General features: G+C 38.8%; 1 protein-coding gene across 7 annotated transcripts in view; it reads right to left on the reverse strand.

Annotated features, from left to right (window-relative positions):
* ELAVL2 (ELAV like RNA binding protein 2) overlaps positions 1-22696 on the reverse strand; it is a gene marked incomplete at both ends in the record, with an annotated part of 129568 nt that overhangs the window by 30934 nt on the left and 75938 nt on the right. For all 7 annotated transcript variants that reach the window (XM_082657528.1, XM_082657532.1, XM_082657531.1 and 4 more), the window contains one exon: positions 6421-6524. In XM_082657528.1, the coding sequence (XP_082513654.1) occupies positions 6421-6524 (104 nt within the window). The remainder of the gene's footprint in view (positions 1-6420; positions 6525-22696) is intronic.

The following is a 22696-nucleotide window of genomic DNA, read 5'->3' on the forward strand; positions in this document are numbered from 1 at the left end:
GTTGAACTGATGGGCACTTTATAGAAGATGCTTTATAAATTTGTGAAGCCCACACTTCTACAAGCACCTACAGTTTGTACCTTCAAGGGAAATATCAACTACATAAGCCACAAGAACACTAGGGTGGCTTGAGATGCTCAGAGAGATGTGGAGTTAAATGCAAAGCAGATCTTCCCCTCCTAATAAACACTCAAGTCCAATTCCGTCACTACTCTGCTCAAAACTCTTTGGTGGTTCTCCCTCACATACACTATAAAACCACACGTACCATACCTTTTCGGATCCCTAACTGCTCTCAGGCTCATTTCTGCATCACCCCCACCCAGCTTTCTCCTCTAGCTAATCTATGTGATTTCCCTAACACCCGCTTTCAAACTTCCGACAAAAGTATGAACTCTCAGCTTTCCTACTATTATAAAACCCACACCCCAGAATGGTGCTGCAGATATTTTAAACAGAGCACCCACCAAGAGGCAAGCCTGTAGCCAAGCTTCACTCTCCCATTCCTGCTTCCATGCTCTTTCTTTCTCTACAGTGGGGAGCAGATTTATGCAGTCTATCTACAAGATATTTCCTCATGTTCAGAACATTTATAAATGAACAACTTAAATGAATAAAAACCAACCCCATCCCAGATAATCCTGAACCAAAAAGAAGGTTGAGCCAGAAAAGTGTTTCCAGTATGAATTTTACCGTGGCTGCTACACATTCAACAGTGGCAAAGGGAAACGGTTAAAATTGTTACCTCCTCAGGACAGGGTGCTTCATTTCATTCTAAATGCATTCTCAACTAAACCATTCTATATGATAACCATGAGTTCATTAAAAACAGTTACACCTTTTCTTAATATGCAATTTGGAAGACTACGGAAAGTTAAGAGTCAGGTAATAAACATACTCAGTGATAAGTTAATTCATTAATTTTAAAGATTTTACAGATATAGATAGAAACTTAAATGGTTAAAAGATAAGTCCAAGATTGCAGAGCCAGTTAAATCACTTAAGCAATGCCAGGGAGGGTAAGATTTCAGAAATGTAGTTCTATATTCCTCCTAGATTAAGGATATAGTTCATGCTAAACAGCAAAAGAGTCTGCAAACATGACATTTACTGAGAAAAGGATAAGCTAGGAAATGGTATAAATTTAACAAAAAATTAAAAGCAATACAGTAGCTTAGAATAAAGGTTTATTAAGCTTTACTTAATTGCTCTCTAATAAACTGAACACTTTAAGGAATGGATATTACTATTTGTAATTAATATTCCAACTTTTTATAACAGTTTTTCCATATAGACTGAAATGGTAGTTTAATTAGTTTTAATATGAGAAATTCCAAATTAATGTATGTCAATTAATAACTTTTAAGCCAAGGTAAGATTTAATCTGACTTACATCTGAATGATTAAGAAAAATCAATTTAATCAAAACCAAATCTAGGCAGTTTTTCTATGCTGGTAGCATTTCTAGACAGGGTTTCTTCTGTTGTGAGACAGAAGACATGGATTTCTAAGGGTAGTACCTATCAATAATGCTGAAAAGTTCTCTATTCCTTGAGATAATAGCTCCTACTACTTTCAGATGAAGCAAGCCCACTTTGTGGAATAAAGCTTCCTAGGCCCGTTGTAGGAGGGGGAGGAGTTGGAAGAGATGCTGGGAGTCAAGATATCCATTTTACTGTGTATGTGATATTCTCTTATTCACAGTACTTGATGTGGGGGGAAAGTCTAAGTATTTTCAGAAATGAATGCTTTTACTCTGCTAATTATGAATTTAAGTCTGATGCCATTAACCTAGGCAAAAAAATACATTTTCCTTTAGGATTGGAAAGAATTGTGCATATACTCCCTTTTTACTACCCTCCTTAATATCAAAAGTTAAAAACATCTTGTAATATCCACTTTATTTACCAGCTGATTATTAGGGACAACGCGGGTAGGCTTAACCCATCATAACTGTCTCCTGTGCAGTTCAAGGATGGTGTGATGTCACCAGCAATGTAAGCTGCTGGGACATTAACCCAACCAGGAAAAAAAAGTGATCCTCATCTTGAACCTTTAACCTATGAATGCTGCTATTCATAATAAATAAACCTCTCTCTAACATAAGGTGAACATATTAAGTTTTTCTAATTTCTAAGCCACACCTCTTAAAAAGTGAAAACTGCATGAACTGCTTTTTACTCTGAATACTAAACTAGCATTCAGCACGCTCAAAAAAAAAGCATGGTTAATATTCCAGTTAAGTGAATTATCCAGAAGAAGATTATCAAGGTAAAAGATGAAGACAAATGGAACTTTGCATGCAAAAATACCAAGTGTTTAGAGAAACCATCTATTCAAAAAAACGTACATTTTGGTAGTTTCTAAGTGCTAGGTCTTAGACTCACTGTCACAATTACCTAGAAAGCATATTAAAAACAGATTCCTGCATCTCACCTCTGGACACTGATTGAGTAGGTCTGAAGTGGGTCCCAGAACCTGTACTTCTAACTCACTCTCCTTGTGATTTTGATACAACCAAGTTTGGGAATAACTGCTTTAGGATTTCACAGTGCCTGAGGGACTTTGCTTTACTCATTGCAGAAATACTGAATATTCGTCATTTATTCAACATACCATCCCTCTATTGCACAAAACCCTACTGGGCTAATGCTACTAGGAAGCCCCAGGAGAAACTGCTAAATAAACCACCTTTCACAGCACTTGATTCACTGTTTTAATATTCCAATCTATAAAATGCATAAATGCTAGGTGGTCTGGAAGACATATGAGAAACCTGAACTCAAGGGTGCACAAACACTTGTACACTTGTACATAACGTATATATGAATTAATCTACTGCAGCTTTCTAACGGAAAGCATGGTGTCACGGCAAGAGTTTTAGTGTAGATATCAAAAGACAAGGATTTGAGTCACAGCTCTGTCTTCAACTGCCTGGTCTAAGCTAAACTCTATGACCACTACCTAGGTCTCAACTCTTTTACTGGGGGCAGAGGTTAGTGCTTAAGTCTAAATCATATATGGGTCCCTTCGACCCCAAAACTTCTGTGATTCCTCATGGGTAAAGAGAACATATTTCAAAGAAGGGGGGAACCCAACACGAGTTAGAACAACCCAGGAAGGCAGCAGCTGAAGAAAGAACTTCAGACAGGCTCTAAAAGATGAGATGATTGCTGTTAAACTGAGTGAGAGGGACTTCCCTGGTGGTGCAGTGGTTAAGAATCCGCCTACCAATGCAGGGGACACGGGTTCGAGCCCTGGTCCGGGAAGATGCCACGGAGCAACTAAGCCCGTGCGCCACAACTACTGAGCCTGCACTCTACAGCCTACGAGCCACAACCACTGAGCCCACGCACCACAACTACTGAAGCCTGCATGCCTAGAGCCCGTGCTCCGCAACGAGAAGCCACCGCAATGAGAAGCCCGCCAGCAACAAAGAGTAGCCCCTGCTCACCGCAACTAGCGAAAGCCCGTGCACAGCAACAAAGACCCAACGCAGCCAAAAATAAATAAATAAATTTATTTTAAAAACTAAATAAAAAATAAACTGAGTGAGAAAGAGTATGCCAGGAAGTGGGAGCTGTACGAGCATATATGCAGAGGCTGGGAATAAGATCCGCTTGCAAGCAAAAAGCCAGTCTGACTACCATAGAGAACAGTAATAACACTGGGTCACTCCAAAGTTAAGCCAAATGATATGGTAAAGAGTAGGGGAATATGAGAGAATTTTGAGTGAGAAGCAATATGAGGAAAGTGGTGTTTTTTGACGGCCACGACCAGGACAGACTGGAGAAAGGAAAAAGAGACTAATTTACAGAATAGGGACCGGAAAGGCTTAAATACAACTTCCAAAGGGTACTTAGAGCAGTGAACACTAGGAAAAACCTGGCTCAAATGTTGTATAAGAACACAAGACACATCTAACTGAAAATAAGGGGGGAAAAAAACACACATAGAAAGAACAAATAGACAAAAATGGTGCTATGTAGTTTTGGAAAATGGTCTGCTTTGCCTCAGAGAAATGTGGGCCAAATTGAGGACACCAGCTGTTATCTGGTATCTTTGCAGGAACTGAATGGGGGTGGGGAAAGAAGTAGCCTGCTGCTTACCCACCACCTCCACCCCCATCTCAGAAAATCCAAAGAAAAGTAGCAGATGCCACATGTGGCGTAAAAGCCACAAGGCATTACTGTCCTTTCTTCCACGTATTTTGCCTGAGCAGCTGGGCCCTGAAGAGAAGGCCGGGTGATGGACAGTGAGGAAGCAGCTGTCACCAATGGTCTCTGTGCAGGCCATGGGTATTTCTTCTATGGAGACCTGTTTCCCCTGCATTTCTACCTTCTCGTGGACCTTACTGCAAAAGAACTGATTTAGAGCAAAAGAGCTGACTCAGTAGAACGAAATGAGGGTGATACTTCTGGAATGGAGAAAAGGGTATGTCAATCCAACCATCTATTCCATTTTCTTCTTAACCACCACTCAGGACCTCAAAACTACGATAAATTAGCAGCAATCCTGAAGTCAGTTTAAGTTGGGAGCCTCACAAAAATCTGCAGTAGGATACAGCATTCACAAAACAATCTGACGGTAACTGGACATTGAATGTCTTCTTTTTAAGGACACTTGATCATTACACTTAACAGTACTATTAAAAGGTTAATCTCTGTGACACAAACAGAGAGCGTGCAAAGAAGTGTGGACAATTAGAAAAAATCATCCAGATTGAAAAAACAAGGCCAAAATAAACAAGTGTTTGCAATCTTAGAATGGATTAGAAATCTAATAATCAGACGGTTTGTACGTAGGACATTTTCTTGACCAAGAAACATGCAGAATCTCGGACATCTTACATCCAAGTATATTTGGGGGCCACTGCATACAGTTTCCTTTAGATGAGACAGTGGTGGGAGGCATTTTCCCTCTGGGCCAAAAAATATAAAGAACAAGATGTCAAAACTACCCAGGGCTAGTGAATTACCTTAACTGACAACTCTGAGAGAAGCAACTTTTTTTTTTTTTTTTTGCGGTACGCGGGCCTCTCACTGTTGTGGCCTCTCCCGTCGCAGAACACAGGCTCCGGACACGCAGGCTCAGCGGCCATGGCTCACGGGCCCAGCCGCCCCGCGGCATGTGGGATCTTCCCAGACCGGGGCAGGAACCCATGTCCCCTGCATCATCAGGCGGACTCCCAACCACTGCGCCACCAGGGAAGCCCTGAGAGAAGCAACTTTTAAGCACAAAGATGACACTGCATTTCCAGATACCTGAGAAAATGAGCAGAAATCTTCTAGACACGTCTCTAAGCAAGATGGATACCACAGTCAGCTGTGACTAACTTCCCCTTACCACTCCAGGCGATGGTCTGAGCTGAGTTCTTAAATCAAGGGTGGAAAATAGGTTCCAACTTGAGTCAATTGACAGAGGTTGTCTGGAACACTATTTTGAAAAAAATACTTGGGAGCCTCATCCAGACTCAGTGAGAAAGACTGATGCACTGGGCAGGAGAGGGAAAACTGATGGCACGTGAACTAAGCTTCTTCCAGAGGCAACGTCCCTTTCATATTCTAAAGGAAAAGAAATCTACACAGCAAACTGGATTAACTTCTTATCCAGAGAGAATTTACATCAGAATTTCAAAAATTCAAAAAAGCAGGAAAAACATCCGTAAAATTATTTACCATTTGTCTTGAAAAGAAAACTGTAACAGAAAAAATAACCTGTGTGGCATGTACACTCTTCTAGTCAGTCTCCTCAAAGTAAACTGAATCTGCCAGAACAGAGTCAAGCTACAGCCCAAGGACATGTTTTCCTATGACCCAAGAACTAAGAATGATTTTTACATTTTTTAATGATTGGGACAAAATTAAAAGACTATTTTGTGACACATGAAGATTACATGAAATTCAAGTTTCAGTGCCCATAAATATAGTTTTATAGGATCACAGCCACATCTATTTGTTCATATGGAGGTTATATCTTCTTTCAAGCTATGAGGGCAAAATTGAGAAGTTGTGACACAGACTGCACGGCCGGCAAAGCCTAACATATTTACTACCTGGCCCTTCACAGAACAAGAATGCCAACCCCTGTGCTAGAAGAAATGGTATAAGGTTTCTTCAAATTATAGGCAAGTAATTCTCTATCAAAGAAGGAAATTTAATTCAGTAAGTTTCATAAAGTACTTATCTGAGAAAGTTGCTGCTCTGTCCCTTTGTTAACACGTAAGTAATTACATGTAGTACTCATGAATAAAGTTTCCCTCATCATGCAACAAACAAAAAAATTCTGCTATGCCTCCCAGAGAAGTGTCCATATGGGCACAAAATGAATAAAGGAAAGAACTGCAAGTAGACCTTAATTCTTTTAACCTCTGTTCTGCAAGCAGATATTAAAAAAAAACAAAAAAAACCATAAACTTACTTTTATTGTTTTGGTTTGAAGTCTCAATCCATTCAAGGTGTTGATAGCTTTCTCTGCATCCTTAGGGTCAATGTAGTTCACAAAGCCATATCCCAAGCTCTGTCCTAATGAAAGGGAATGGGAAAAAGGCATACGTTAGCTCTACACCACTGATGACAGACATCCACTTTCATTCTGGCATATGGTCTTGTCATTAATGCCAGCACACTCTCTCAATAGAAAAAAAAAGTCTACATTAATTCTTCTAGAAATATACATGTGGCCTTTTTTCATCTCCTGTCTATTACAGTTGCAAGTTTAAACATCAGTTAGAACTCAGCAAGCTGTGCTGTTTAAAAAACACACATACCCAAAGTGTTCCATCATACATGTCCTGCCTGAGCCAGAGCACCCAGCAGCAAGGCAACATTCAGCTTCGGAAACTGTGGGTGCAAGTCTCCGCTGAGCTGCTGTGTGGGCTTCATGGGCACGACTTTTTCAGCTTCAGTTTCCTTACCCATAAAATTGGAAAGCGAAAAGCATCAACCAAGAATCTGTCAGTGTTCTGTACACATTACCCTGACAAATTTACAGCCTTTACCAAGTACAATTATTTCAGATTCTAAAACGGTGGAGAATCGTGAGTATGTGTGTGTGTACATGTAATATATGTGTGTATATGCATAAGTACATTAATTTTAGAGGAGCTTATTCAAATAAACTGAATCCAATTTTCTAAAAGGGGTCTGAAGACCTAGCTAAGGAATACAGGGAAATATGAACACAAAGATTTACACTTGAGGACATCCAAGCCCATGAGAACATGTGGAAAAGAAAGAAAAGCATAAACAAAGATAAAAAACAGAATAATTCTGGAGTAAGAGTTGCTTCCAAATGAGTCTATTGTTGCTTTTATCCATCATCTTAGCCCTCTCGCCTCTGGCTCACTGATGTGTCCCGACTCTATAGGAAGTAACAAGAGATCGGAATCAATGGAACGCACAGACAAGTAAAGCCAATCCTAAAGGTCTCCATTTTTCAACTAAGGGCAAGTTTCTCAGTTTGAAAAGGCGAGAAACACTATACGGGTGGTGACAAAAATGGACATTAAAAAGATTTAGTCTACTAAAAGTCAAACCAAACCAATTGAGGGTTTCCTGGAAGATTCCCAGTAAAGGTCCAAATACTTCTTATTAATTACCATTTTTGGATCAATTTCATAGCAAAAAAAAAAAGGGATTTTTTTTTTCTTTTAAGCAGCACCTTAGGTCCAAGTGGTTATGAATACAGATATTTAGAATAGGCTAACCAGAGTGGTCAATGTGGTTCTTTATAAGTATACAAAAAGAGAGAGCGAGAGAGAAGGCTAAACACAATGCCTAATAACCATGAAAACTTGGGATTATATTTTGGGGACCACAATAATTTTGAGGGGATAATCATTGCTAGCTTATACCCTTTTATCAAATTATATTTTTTTCTGTTTTTAAAAAAGGGGGTTAGGAGAGAGCTAAAACTAATTCAGTTCTTTTTTTTTTTCTCACACTACTCATATAGATTGTGTTTTACTCGAGGCTCTGTTTTTTAAAAGTTGCATGTGAAACCATTGCATTTTTAAGCATTCAGTTTTTTCCTAATTTGACATTTATCATGTGTCTATTGCATGCCCAGTGCCCTCTTATGAAATGTGCTGCAGTTCTGTTGTCACTGAGCAGGATTCAAATAGGCTGAACATTAAAAAATCTGCTCAAAGAAGCTGTTTATGATGAAAAGAATACAGGCTTTGGAGATAAACACACAGAAGTTCTAATCCTGGCTCTGCTGTTTACCAGCTGTGTGACTTTGAAGAAACTACTTAACCTCTCTGAGTCATTAACTTCCTTATTTCTAGAATGAGGATAATTCCTACCCAGTGAGGTTGCTAAGGCAGTGATGAGAACATTCACTATTGACGGAGGTAGACCACTCCAGTCAAAAAATAAAGTGAGGAAAAATAACATATATCTACTACATGTTAAGGAGTTTACATGTATTCATTTAAAATTAAACCAGAAAGATGCTACCAATATAACAGGGGAAGGAAAGGCAAAGTGAACACTGAGTGGTTTTGTCACACTGCTATTCTATAACAAAATTAATCAAATTATCAATTGTACTAGCATTGAGTCCATTTCTCCTACCTACCCTCTCCACCACCCTCACACCTGTATTTTGGCAGCTTCTAATCAAAGTCCTTTCTTAATCTTGGCACACACTGGAATCATCTACTTAAAAAACAAGAACAAAAACAAAAACTAATGCCTGAGTCCCTTTCCCCAAGTTTTTCTTTTTTAATTGGTCTATTATGAAGCATTGATACCAGGTTTTTTAAAGCCTGGTGACTCTAACATATGCAGTCAAGGCTGAGAATCACAGTTTTAATAGTGAGAGATACTCTGAGGCTGCAAATAAGGCTTCTGGGAGCTCTTAGAGGGGCCAGATGCTGATGGTCTGGGCATGCGAAGTGACGCTGCAAGAAGACTGCCTTTTTTACCGATGCATTTTTAAAAAACCAGTAGATGTCTTTCTTCTAAAATCTTCAAGTTATCCATCACTTCAGAGAAACAGTTTACTGCCTACCGAGGTCACTCTCTAGCAGAGCAGTGCCTGCTGGAGTTGGGTCACTGGGTAAAGTAAAAAATCCTAACCTGCTTAGCTGTCTCTTGCCCTGTCCTCTGAGCTCTTACTCCTAGCACATTGTAGGCACTCAAGAAGTTTGCTAAATGCACGAATGAGAAGCGCAGTGGTGTTATTAATTTAACCAAAGGTATTATCATCAATGTCACCATCAGATGGTCTAGCCATTGAATGAATGGGTCTTTGACCTGACCCCCTCAAGCAGCCATGGCTAGTTTTAATGAGGAGTCAACCAAATTTCAACTCTTGGAAATTGAGTAAAATCAATATTTATGCCCAGATGAGCTCTCTGCCACAAAGTTTCTAATTTGCTTAGTGGTAGTATTAGGAAGAGCAACACCTGCCAATTAGTATTTAAGGTAAGCAAAATGTTATTACTACCCTAAGTAAAATAATATGAAAGGAGATATTTGCTGCTAAACGGCTGCATTCCCAAATCCACTGTAGTAGATGCATTAACATGTTGGCATTGGAACTACAAGGGAGTTAGTAACTTCACAGATTTTCATTTTAAAGTGAGTTAATCAAGTCAGCAAATATGTGTTGGATGCTTAAAATACACAGAGGCATCACAAATGATATAAAGATAGGCAAGACTCTCCCCATTCTCATCTTTAAGCTGTGTGGTGTTCTAGTGTTTAATTTTAGCCTCACACTGATCTTGTGAGATACTCATATTCTTCCCTGTAAGGAAGAAATGGTGTCTGAAGCTGGGCAAGGTCAATCAGCTTCCTTAAAGGAAAAAACAGGCAGAAAGTAGTGGTCAGGACTTGAATCCAAGACTCTGAAATGCTATGTTCTTCTCCCCTCAATTCACAACTAGTTTATATCTGAACCTGGGTCACCTTCAGTATGCCTGAAATATAATGTAACCACACATTTTCTAACAGAGCTCTACCAGAAAAACTTGTTTTGAGACAGTTGCCTACTGTCTCAAATTCCAGTACTTCTTGTGCAAATATCAATTTCAGTATATATGAATTCCTACACTGTTATTCATTCCTATGACAATGTAAAGGCACCTTATTTATACAGTGCCTGTTTCAGGTTATTATGAGTAGAGTTTTAAAAAACAGAAGCAGTAGCAAGTCAAACATCAAGAAAAAATATTTAGCCTGGACCCACTTTTTCCCACTTTTGTATGCATCAGCTAGTAACACTCATAAACTACCAAGGAAGGCTTGGAAACCAAGCATCATTTAACCATATCCTCCAAATCTATTTTTCACGTCATTCTGAATTTAGAATGTGCATATTGACAATCTCAAAACCAAGAATCACTTCTTTAAAAAACCTATAAAGCTCTACATTTAAATTCCAAGTATAACAATTATGGAAACCAACATGATCAAAAGAAACTTCTGAACAAAATGACAAAGCTAAGGCTCACCCCAAAAAGCCTTCAAGACAAATAAATCCTGTCTTTAGAAGCCAAAAAATTCCTCTGGTAGCTGAACATCAAGAATAAGGTCAATGCCACTCGTCCCCAGCTATCCTCACAAGCTACTCGTGGTCCCATGCTCTTAGGGATTTTGGAAGCACTAATCTAAGTCTTGGTCCTAATAGTCACAGCTGGGATTCTAAAACTTCACTATGGAGGAAGGTATCTCTACAGTCATAGGACTAAAACCTTCAAAAGCAGGTACTGAAAGCTCCAGCTCAATACCGCACTTCCGCGCATGGTATTCTGTAGACAGTGTCTGTGTGGATGCCTTCTGTTTTGCACCCTTCTTTTTAATCTAAATATATGCCACAGAGAAGGATCACTTCTTCACAAGAGGCAGAACAATTACTTATAAACTGTTCCTTGGCATAAGGAGAACAGTTATAAACAGGCTGCTTAGAGCCATGGTCAAGTGATCTAAAGCACAGAGCTGAAACACTCCAAGGCCTCTGAATGGGACTGAGGCACATTGAGAGCTGCGCGGGGGTCAGAGCAGGAATAGAATCTGTTTAGTGACAAAGTGCTAGTGGGAAACACAGTAAACTCCAATTTATCCCAAACGGTGCATAATTCAAAGCAGCAGCCGTTCCCTTGCCACCTACATTGCTTTTAATAGCATACTTTAATTACAAATTTAATTGCATATTTTAATTAAAAATACACAATCTTCTGGACCCATTTAATTCAAAGGTCACTTTATTTAGTCTTTTCTATTTCACATGATTATCAATGTCCTAAGTATCAAATTACCCCCTCAGGTTTAAAGGTAAAAGCAATAGATCACCACAATTCTTGATTACAAACCTGGTACATAAATTTAATTTTATCCAACCTATATTAAGTGAGACCCTTCTCAACATGGAATTGTGAAAAATAAAATTCTGTATTTAAAAGTCATCCTAGGGCTTCCCTGGTGGCGCAGTGGTTTAGAATCGGCCTGCCAATGTAGGGGACACGGGTTCAAGCCCTGGTCCAGGAAGATCCCACATGCCGCAGAGCAACTAAGCCCGTGCACCACAACTACTGAGCCTGCGTTCTAGAGCCCGCGAGTCACAACTACTGAAGCCCACACGCCTAGAGCCTGTGCTCTGCAACAAGAGAAGCCACCGCAATGAGAAGCCCACGCACCACAGTGAAGAGTAGCCCCCGCTCGCCGCAACTCGAGAAAGCCCGCGCGCAGCAACGAAGACCCAACGCAGCCAAAAATAGATAAAATAAATTTCTAAAAAAGTCATCCTACATATTTCTCACCAACATTCAGCATTCATTTGTTCAGTGATTATAGAAAATCTGCTCTTTGCTAATCCCTGAGGATAAGCAAAGAGACAAAAAATTCCTCTTCGTAAAACTTACATTCTGGTAGAAGGAAACAAAAGAACAAGCTCTACAGTATATATTACAAGAGACTAAGGGCTAAGGAGAAAAAAAGCAGAGAGAGGAGAGTTTGGAGTGCAGGGTCAGGGCTGCTGACCTAAATATAGTGGTGAGCGCAGGCCCCACCCTGAAGATAACATTTGATCCAACACTTCAAGGAAGTAGCTCATAGTTTACTAGGGAAGCTGTGCAAGCAGATTCATTTCAGTGCAAGTTCTACCATAGGGGTATCACATCCCGTCTGTTCTACCAGCTAAATCTGCCCCCACCCCAAGCCCCAGCCCCTTGGCATTAGCACAGGTCCTCATGTATTATTCTAATTTGGATTATTGCTACAATATCCTAACCCATCATCCCTTCCCTAGACTCCTGTTAACTCCAAAACCAGTCATTCTCAACTGTAATGTTGTCTGGGTTATCTTTCTAGAATAAAATCCCAATCACACTCTGGTTTCCAAGGTCACCATCAGCTTCTTGCTTACTTCTACTACTCCTATACATACGTATACCCTGAAACGCATAATCAGTTCCCTGTGCCTGGAATACACATCTCCAACTGGCCAGCCCTGACAAATCCTTTAGGACTTTCTCTGAGACCATTTCCTGCCACAATTTGTCCCACTCCCAATGCTCACTGTTCAGTGCCCCTCCCTAGTCCTTCCACAGCCTTTATATTATATACCTTTATCTTAATACGTATGGGTATTGAGTCAATTTGGATGTCGCCTCCCTTAGACTGTTGAGCAAGGGCAAGCTGAGCATAGTTCCTGATATAAAAGACCTTAGCATAGATTATTAACATGCTCATTGAAACAATGAATGAACGAACAAGCTAATAAAAAAAGAATGAACAAACGAAGAAACAGCCATCTGCCTTCCAGGAACTTACGGTTTAGAAGAGAGATGCCCTTATAAACATGCTCCCCATGTCCCTACATCGTACCAGATGGTTACAGAACAAAAGGAGACAAGATGCTCAAATGTTACAGTATTCTGTCTTTATAAGGGAGTGATGTAAAGATACATTTTTTCAAACAGTTCATGTAAAATTTTTCATATGAAAATTTTCTACGAATACCATTTAAATAAAATCTCAATTTAAAAAAATAATGTCACCTAGAGTAATTTGATAGATTTACATAAATCTGTTTCACAAATCTGTAAGTATAAATTATGGGATGTCAGCATATAATTTTGTTGAAAGTGCTTTTTCACTAATATAATTAAGTCTGCCGAGACTATTCATGTACAAGTCAAATAAAATGCAGAGTGAATTCTGTAAAAACCTAGTAGTTGAATCAACAATAAAAGGTGACTATGCTGATTGATGTGTATCTATTATTTTATTTAAAGCAGTAGTAATGCTTTATGAAATAAAAAGGACAAAAGCAGCATGACTATTTTCTAAATCCCCCAGTAAGCAGAAACAGGTCACTATGGTCCTCTCTGACAAGCAAGACTATTTGCAATCTGAGGTTTAATAATGTAACACTTAACAACAACAACAAAAAAGCAAATTGGGAAGATACACTGTTTCTAAACATAGTCCCTATATAAAACTGCATCCCTTAACAAAAAAAGCAAATAATTTGATTTAGGAAAACAAGTTTTCACTCCAAGGGGGTACAATTTTTGTTTTTAAAGACAGACCCACTCCTTTCCCTCATTCTAACACCCTTCTTCCCTCCTCCCCCAAACACAAAATGAAGTTGCAAATGTGTTGTGTTTCTTCAGATGGACTTTCTGTTCTTGGGCACTGGTTTTGTGTGTCTGTTCAGACAGGCTGTGCACTGCAGCTCTGGCACCACAACAACATGCATCAGACTTTACAAAGGAGCTTTCTCAACATCTCAGATCTGATGTGTAACAAAACCATGCAGGTACCACACATCAGGGGAAAGCTTTGAGAGAATCTTAGAAGAACAGAGGGATGTCATCTTCTCCAGTCTCTCCAAATTTTAATTCCTGACTTAGCCTGAGTCTCCTCAGATGCCAGATGCAGGAGGTCCTTCCATTTAAATATTCAACTAACTCAGGTCAAATTAAACAGGTCCTCCTCACCGCCCTCTAATGGGAAAGATCGAATTGTGAGGCAGAGAACTGGTGAGATCCTATTACTACAGACCAAGCCAGACTCCCTTGAAAGCTTGGAGCATTTTTACCAGCTTCCCAAAGGATATTACCAGGGATTATCACCAGGATGGAGAATTCAACCTAGACACTCACATAATACAGAAAACAGATGGCTCACCAGAAGACTCATCTTCTACCCAACTGCTAATAAAGCTGGCCTGAGACTAAAGAGCCCAATATTTTAAAATGGTTTTCAGGACTTTACAGATATATTCAGATAACATAGAAGAGTTTAAATCGTAACTTTTCTGCTGAAATCAAAGTTGTAAACAGTCATCACTTGGTAAATATTACCTAAGTAGCCTAATTCGAGAGGGAGCAGTTAATGACCTCAAGCACCGGAGCATCTTCCTACTGAGTTAATTTTAATGGCCATATCTGTCCTCCGATTACACAACTGGTAGAGCTCCATTTTCCTATAGTTCCAGTCCCAGTAATTATGAATCTGCTGGCAATGCAGCATGACCTTGCTTAAGTTGGCAAAACTGTGGGTTCTTAATACATCACCATTTCAGACATTAAGAACTCCCACACAATTCAGTGTTAGGCTTCTGAGAACAGCATATTAAATCCTCTAAATTCTCAAATAGTGCATATGGGTACTAAGATGTCTTGCATCGGAGACCAGGAAGAATAGGAAAAATGATCTTTATTTAAAGTGGGAAAATAAACTATTTCTTCTAGTACACCCATCTTAGGAGAAGACTTTAACTTGGACCAGGTTCTCTAGCTTGAGAAAAAGTATTCGAATATGATATTATAGCATCTCAACACCATTGTTAAAAACAAACAAACAAAAAACAACAAAAAACCAGTTCTCATTACTCTCTGATTTAGGTAGTTGCTCTAAAAGAAAACTCAGCAGGCCTACCTTCAAACACTGGAGCTATCCCCGTGGTGAAAGCAAAAGCCAGAAAACTGTTAGTTGGCCAGAAAGTCAGACCTTACCATTCAAAAAACGTTAGGATATTAACATACCCTGAGCTAGGGCAAAATCAACTCTCAGTTAAAGATCTGAGTCTGCTACAATAGTCTCACTTCTTTGTTTCTTATAATTAACTCTATACAGATTTCCCCTGCCACACACACACAAAATGGGGCTTGTGCGGAATTCCTTGGCAGTCCAGTGGTTAAGACTCTCTGCACTTTCACTGCCGAGAGCGCAGGTTCAATCCCTGGCTGGGGAACTAAGATCCCGCAAGCCGCAGGGCACAGCCAAAAATACCCAAAAAAACAAAAAGGGGCTTGTGTTACCTGCTTTATTTTGTGCTTACTTAAAAAGCAGTAGAGTTGTTCAAATAAATATCATTTGAGATGAGGGCCAGGGAACTATACTCCTCAAAATATTACTGTGATAAAGAGGGAAACCAGTTAACAACTGCAGTAGTAAAAAGGGCATCTGCTGTTGCTTGCACTACCAGCTGGTGTCAATCTACACACACACGGAAATCCGTAAGCAGTCCATCAAAAAGCAGTACAGCTTCTTAATGTGCTTCTCTCTTTGTAAGAGATTTTTTAAATTTAGATATTGCAAGAAAAAAAATGTAAAGGCCCTAAACACTATAATTAGCCCAGTGCCCTTTCTGAGCTGTATAAGAGAGTTTTGCCAACCACTATGGTGTGGTGTTTTGTCCAGAAGAATGGGAAACATTAGTCAGACCGTGCAAATCCCACCAGGTCCACATGATTTAAAAAAATTGTTACAGAGGGTAAGTTTTCTTCTTGAACACACAATGTTTTTTTTTTAAAAAAGTCTCTCACTCGCCCCAAAGTTAAAGGTTCACCAGCCAAAACCTTCCAATAGGAAAAGCTCGGTAAGTCTGGGAGAGAAGTCTGTTCCCACTGCCCCATAAATGCTTTTTTCTAGCTTTCTGGAAGCAAACAGTACCACTATCTAATTATTGACTGCTATCAAGCATCTTATGAGCCTTGTATTACATACAGCCAACATATTTAATTCTCACAACAAAGCTCTCTGTAACCCATTTTACAGTAAAAACATGGAGGTCCTGAGATACTAACTAACTTGCTCAAAAGGCACAGAGGTAGCTGTTAAGTGGTAGTGTAGTTTTCGAAACCGTAATTGACTTATCCAAACTCGGTCTTTTCAGCATACATTTCACTGCCTTTGGCCAAGCTTGGGAATTATTTTGAGGCAGAGTCCTGTGCATCCAAAGTACACAACTTTTCAACCAGGATGTTCATAATCTCCAAATACACCTGCATTGTTTTTCTTGTTCTTTGTCATGTAACTGATTGACTGGAACTTCACCATTCTTTCTCAATCCATCAAGACACTATGTATTAAAAGAAAAAACCACGAAAAGGTTTATCGCCCCACAGGTACACAAACCACTTCAACCCTCAAAAACAAATCCATCACTACAAAACGCATAGATTAGAGATCTCCGCATTATAAAAATATTCATTTAAAACAGGACTTGCTTTACATACTCCTTTTCCAGAAACTCAGAAAGCAATTCTTATGGCTAAAGCCAAACGTGTTTGCTACTGCCAAAATCGTCTCCCACACAAGACACTTCCCTCATCAGCAGATTGCATTGAAATGCTTTCATACGCATAGCATGGCTTTCTAGCTGTAGAAAAGCAGGTGGGATCAGTACCACATGGTCTCTGCCCTCTAAGATCTTAGCTCAAAAATTTAAAGCAAGACAATAACCAAGAGAGATGCAGGCACTTATTGAAGACAGAACACCTATATTTAATCACTGGCGTTTCAAGCTTAACCAGGATGAACTTGAAGAGAAAGCTTTAGTTGGTTCAAACAGAGGAGGTGAAATTTAAGGAGATTCTTGTCAGAGAAACTGTGGAAACAGGCATATGGAGAAGAGCTAATTGGTGGAGAAGTACAGAGGAGTTTGTTAGACCAAAGGCATACTGAACAACAAGTAGTCTGTGCAGAGGTAAGAAGCAGACCCTCCATCTTGAGAACTGGGGCACCCCATGTAAAGGCTTGTATTGGTCATACTGTAGGATGAACCAAGCAGGAAGTGACGATGAAACACATGAGAGAAACCTACGGAGGTTAACTTCGGCAGATTGAACAATCACTAAGGAGATACAGATCTAGCATCAAGGAGACTCCTGGGGAAGAAGCCGTGACAACCCAGAACTGGGATCTGACCCCAAATCCCTTTCAATAAAGTCTCCAGAGATCTCTAAAAAGACAAAAATGAGAGGATGAAAACTCATCATATCTTTCACAAGTCCCTACAAATCGCCCCAATCCTAAATCACAAACTTCTCATCTGGACAAATCCCAGCCCAAACCTTCTATTCCTAATTCTCCTATTCCACAAAAACTTTGGTTCACATTACAGTTCTCTGAGTCCCTGCCAAATACACTCGTATCTGAAAATGAGCCTGATTAACTCAATCCAAGTGGCCTTTTCCCCCAAAACTGAACTTTCGGAACAAGTACTCTTTTCCTTCAGAGGGCCTTCCAGATTAAGGGCCAGGATTGGAATCGAAAGCAACCCCTCAAACCCCAGGAGGGTCTGTATTTCCTTGGCGCGATAACATCTCACCTTCATAAGAGTAATAAGACACAAGGAACCTTTAGAACCTTAGGTTAATACTCTGACATGAATACAGAACCACCCACCTAATGACCTCTCAAATATTCATTCACTATGAATCTAACAGGGTGTAGATAACCCCCAGACAACAAAGAGCAGCACTCAAGATGACTGCCCCAGGGAAGGCTTACGATTTCTGAGATCTCTTTTACAAAGCTATAAAAACATACGTACCTGAATGCTCCCCAACTCCCAGTTAAGCTGCTATTATGAGTGAAAGTGTTAATAACCACCCTAAGTGGGCGCAAAGTGTTAACAAACCTCACTTTGACATTTTGTGTAGCAATCACGAAGTTATACACGACTTCTGAATTCACACACATATCTAAGTCCTTTACATATAATATGGTAATACCAAGTCAAAAAATAAAGATGGGGAGGGAGGAAGGCCAGGTCATTTAAGGAGGAGACACTGGAGAGCACTGTATCATCAAGAAAAGAAAGTTTCAAATAAAGTAAAAGCACATATTTCACCTTCTTATCTGCATCACTGATAAAGTATCCTCCATACAAGTGACAAGGCTTCCATCTGGGGACAACTCTCCACTTTAGTTCATTTTATTTTAAAAAGACAGACCAGAATGAAATTACTGATATTTTTAGCAACAACAAAGGAAGTAAAATTCCAGAGGAATCCATTGTCCCCAATCTACACAAAGATTTAGGTATAAATAACATACGATTTTCCTTCTCTCTGTACAGGACATTTTGTTTAGTCTATATTTAATAAAGAAAGGCAGTTACATTTCCAAGACGATGTGAGGAGCAGGGTTTTTTTTCCTCCCCCTCAATTTAAAATAGTCACACAAAAGCACTGATTTTTATACTTAGGAGAAATCCCCAAACAGACCAATTGTGTTTTGGCAGGTTAGGGTATAAATGCTGACTATAAAGGAAACCTATTTAAATACTGCAGATACAGCTTCAAGGACCTCAAAAAAGCCCTCTCTGAAGCAGTAAAGAGGAAAGAATCCCCATGGAACAAAATCTATAGAGGAAGCTGAGCAGGACACAGTAAAAGTGGTAAAGGCTGCAAGTCAGGTGGGAGCCATGGCTACCATTAAGTCAAAGAGGTGCCCTGACAAAAATAAATATCCGCCTTGTTTCTTGCTAAGAGACAGCTATGTTACAGCAAACCACTCTGAGACCCCAGTGCAATTTCTCCACCAATTAACAGATGGCATCTAAACAGAAATACAAAAGGGGCTAGCTCTTGCAACTGCCACATTCATATCACACAGAAGCATCTCTTCCACAATCACCTAGTTTAAAAGCTGAAAATATTAGGTCCTGTAATCCTCTAAATTAAAAATTCACAAAAACACAAGGACAAAAAAGCAAATGCTTAAAAGATTTGGCCTAGACAATCATTCAGCACACAAAGGTGATGCAGCACTGTCCACATCAGCATCACAGCAAAAGCACCATCACATGGAACTAGAGAGGTGTGTCTTTTACCACTAAAAGTATATTAAAAATGAAATATTCAAATTATATAGTCCACAACTTAGTATACCTGACCACTGCTGCTAACTCCTGGATACATTAACCCTGTGAGACAGGAAAAACCTAAACACGAAAATAATCTTTTTAACTTATTACCATTTTATTGTCTCATATACCCACAAATCTACAAGCAGAGTGCAGGTAAAAAATTTTATTCAAGAAGAACATCTCAAGCAGAAACTAACACACCATTGTAAAGCAATTATACCCCAATAAAGATGTTAAAAAAAAAAAAAAAAAGAAGAAGAGCATCTCAACTAATTCAACTTAGGAACTTTTAAAATGTTTTCTTTCATCTGCTATTACTAAAGTTACTGGACTACTTGCTTATTCTCATATCTGAGGTTCACTCTTGGGGAAAGTGCTGTGTTTTCATGGCACCAGATTAGTATTAAGGACCCTCTGGATGTGAGAAAGCAACTTCTACAGACAGAGCTTCTAGGTTTTAGGGGCCATATTACATAATTCTACAAACACATTTCAAGATTAGGGCAAAGACAGGTAACAGAAGAGCTCTCATTCATACTAATTCATCTTTCTGCCACCAAGCGTCCCTTAAAGAAAAGGGGTCAAGGAGTTTATGGCCTCCTGCTAAGTCTAAGACCTAGATCCATTAAATGATACCTCATCAGTGACAAAATCTACCTTGCTCTTGTCAAGTAAGTTTCACAAATAATTTCAGACCTGTGCATTCGAATCAGTCACATTAAAGAGCATCCTATTCAGGAGAATGCTATACAAAACACTAGGTATTTGACTACAAGTACATCACTCAAAGGTTTCACTAAACACTAGTCTTTAGTTCATTCTAGTATGCAATAACCTTTAGTGTCGAGGAGTTTTCCTATTTTGTTGCTGACAATTTCTTACTGGCTATTTTATAAAGCAACAGAACACTAAATAGTTATATATTACAAACTAATCTCCTTTCTTTGGGGAAAAACTTGAAAACCTCATGTATGCTGCCAGATCACTTACTAGTTAAGTCCTATTCCCAAATATAATATAATGCTTATTCTACTTCTCTTAATAAACACTAACATTATTAAGGTATTCCATATATACCTAAATTACCAATCTTACTTTCCCCAAGGAAGAATATTTCCTAGCAAGAAACCACACATATATATACTCTGAATTGCATTTCCTTAACCCAAAAGCCTTCTATACTTTATTTGGGTTCTTGATCCTCTGCTCTTCCCTAAAAAACATACACCTAAAACTAAAGGAAGTAAAACTTGTATTATGGTTTAAAAAGTTTTATCATCTTACAGTTGTGACTTGTGTATGTGTAAAAACCTCAGACATCTCTGAGATTTAGTTAAGATTCAGATAAAGATTGACTGGTTCTAAACAGCATTCTTTTGAAGCAAGGAAGAGGGGCAAATTATTTTTCATAAGCCTCCAGAATATGAAAGATTACATTAAACATATAATTTAAAAATTCAATTAAGTATTCTATGCTACTTGGCCATCTTAATTATAGTCCTTCCACTCTTAAAACATGGGAATTAACCCATAATTTCTTCTCTTTCCTAGCAATTCAAGACTTCTGGTTGAATATCCAGAAAAAAAAACCCTAAAGGTTAACCATAGTGATAACTATATTAGTTACCAAATTTCGTCAAATAATTGTCCTTGGTCAAATTTTAAATCTTACCATAAGATATAATTACTTCCCAATCTTGACTGCTGCCTAAGCCTTTGATTCCATCATTCCTTACAAAGCTAAGGTGTTCCTTCATTTTAATTTTCTATCACTTTCATCTAGGATAAAAAAAAAAGTGAAGCAAAATTTCTATGGAAATTCAAATCAAGTGACCAGGAGCTGAGTGAGATTTTTACAATCTCCACAGGATTTTGTTTTCTGAATGCAGAATCTACAGCCTAATTAAGGTGTTATTCAAAGATTTTCTGTATCATTTCCTAAAACCTGGTAATATGTTGGCCAGGCCATCCTTCTTCCCACCTCCATGCTGTGTTTTTACTTAAAGCTACTTGAACAGAAATCCCAATCTAATCCTCTAAAGCTTACATAAATATCTTAACAGGTTGCATGGTAAGAACATAAAATTGATCGTATTTCAAACAAAGTTAAGATTCTGCATCAATGATTAGAAATAAAAATACTAAAAATAAAGATAAAACTAGAATTTAATCTTTTCGAAGAGAACTGAAGACTGTTCAAAAAAATGGATACTGATGATGTATACCACTGACTCCATGGAGCACAGAAAGTTAATGCCTCTAAGCATACCTATGTCCCCACATGGCTAGAAACCAAGGGGTTTTAATTAAATGATGACTAAGTAAGCAGAGGGAATAAACGAAGGTTAATCACAAGCAAACTTGTTTTTCTACAAGGTATATGCCTCTCATCAGCTGCTATAAACAGCAGGAGCCACCGAACATTACTGACCTCTGAAGATTAACCAGCTGAGTGACCACAGAGAATGCCATTACTACCGGTGATCTCACTCAAGGAGGAAAGTAGTGACCACAAAACATAATGAAATGGGGGAGAAGTCACAAGATGTTATTTAGGACAGAATATCAATTATCTTCATTGCACCTACGACTTTTGCATAATTGTATCAGAACTTCGGTTTCCTCCACCAATGACAATGTGAATCAAATATGAGTCAACTCTTTGAAAGATAGAGCCAAGTGACTTTATAAAATACACATACGTATATACCTCGCAAAACAGAGACAGACGTCTTTACCAATAGCTTTTGATTTCCTCAAAGCTAAAAGTCTCAGGGCAAGTAAGCGGTCAGCTTGGGCAGTTCATCTACTATAGCTATGACAAATTTAACAGGTTCAAGGGAGGGAAAACTGTTACCCTACAGACACTGGGAAAATGGTCAGGATGTGAACCCTGGAGGGTTACTGGCAATAAAGAGTACCATACAAAAAGGGGTAATTGTTTTGTTAGAAGTGAAAGATAGTCCTTAAACAACAACCCTCAGACTCCATCAGAGGTAAAAGCTGTTCCAAACAAACCAAAATAAAAATAAAAATCACAACACCTTTATCCCTACGAAGCAGTAATATGTCTGAGTATCTGATGACTCTAGACTGCAGCTTAACTTCTTCCACATCATAGGTGCTTTAGAGAATCTAGTTGAACACACATGGTATGTTAAAGAACTAAAAATTCAGGTTAGAATGATACAGGTGTGAAAGGTATCCAACTAACTGGAAATATGACCTGAGCCAAAAAAGGGCTCAATCTCCCATTTCGATTCAAATAACTTCCTAATGGAAAACTTTCTGGTCTAAACAAGATGTTATCTAGAAAGTGAGGCCTGGAACCTGCACCTTCTTTGACAGCCCTGTGTGGAAAGACAGTGAGTTCAAAACAGGGACTTCTAAGCAATTTCAAAAGTTACTTTCTTATGGATCAATGTGATGTCAACCAAAAAAAAAAAAAAATCAGTAAGCTTACTTTTGGGTGTGTAGAAAAGTAAACTCTGACACACAGAGACAGAAATGTGAATTAAGCAAGAATTGTTTCACTAGAGTTCTATATTATAAGTAACATAAACTGACTCTAGCTAAC

The sequence above is a fragment of the Grampus griseus genome (genome assembly GCF_964374135.1).
Source record: "Grampus griseus genome assembly, chromosome: 6".
Taxonomy (NCBI): Eukaryota; Metazoa; Chordata; class Mammalia; order Artiodactyla; family Delphinidae; genus Grampus; species Grampus griseus.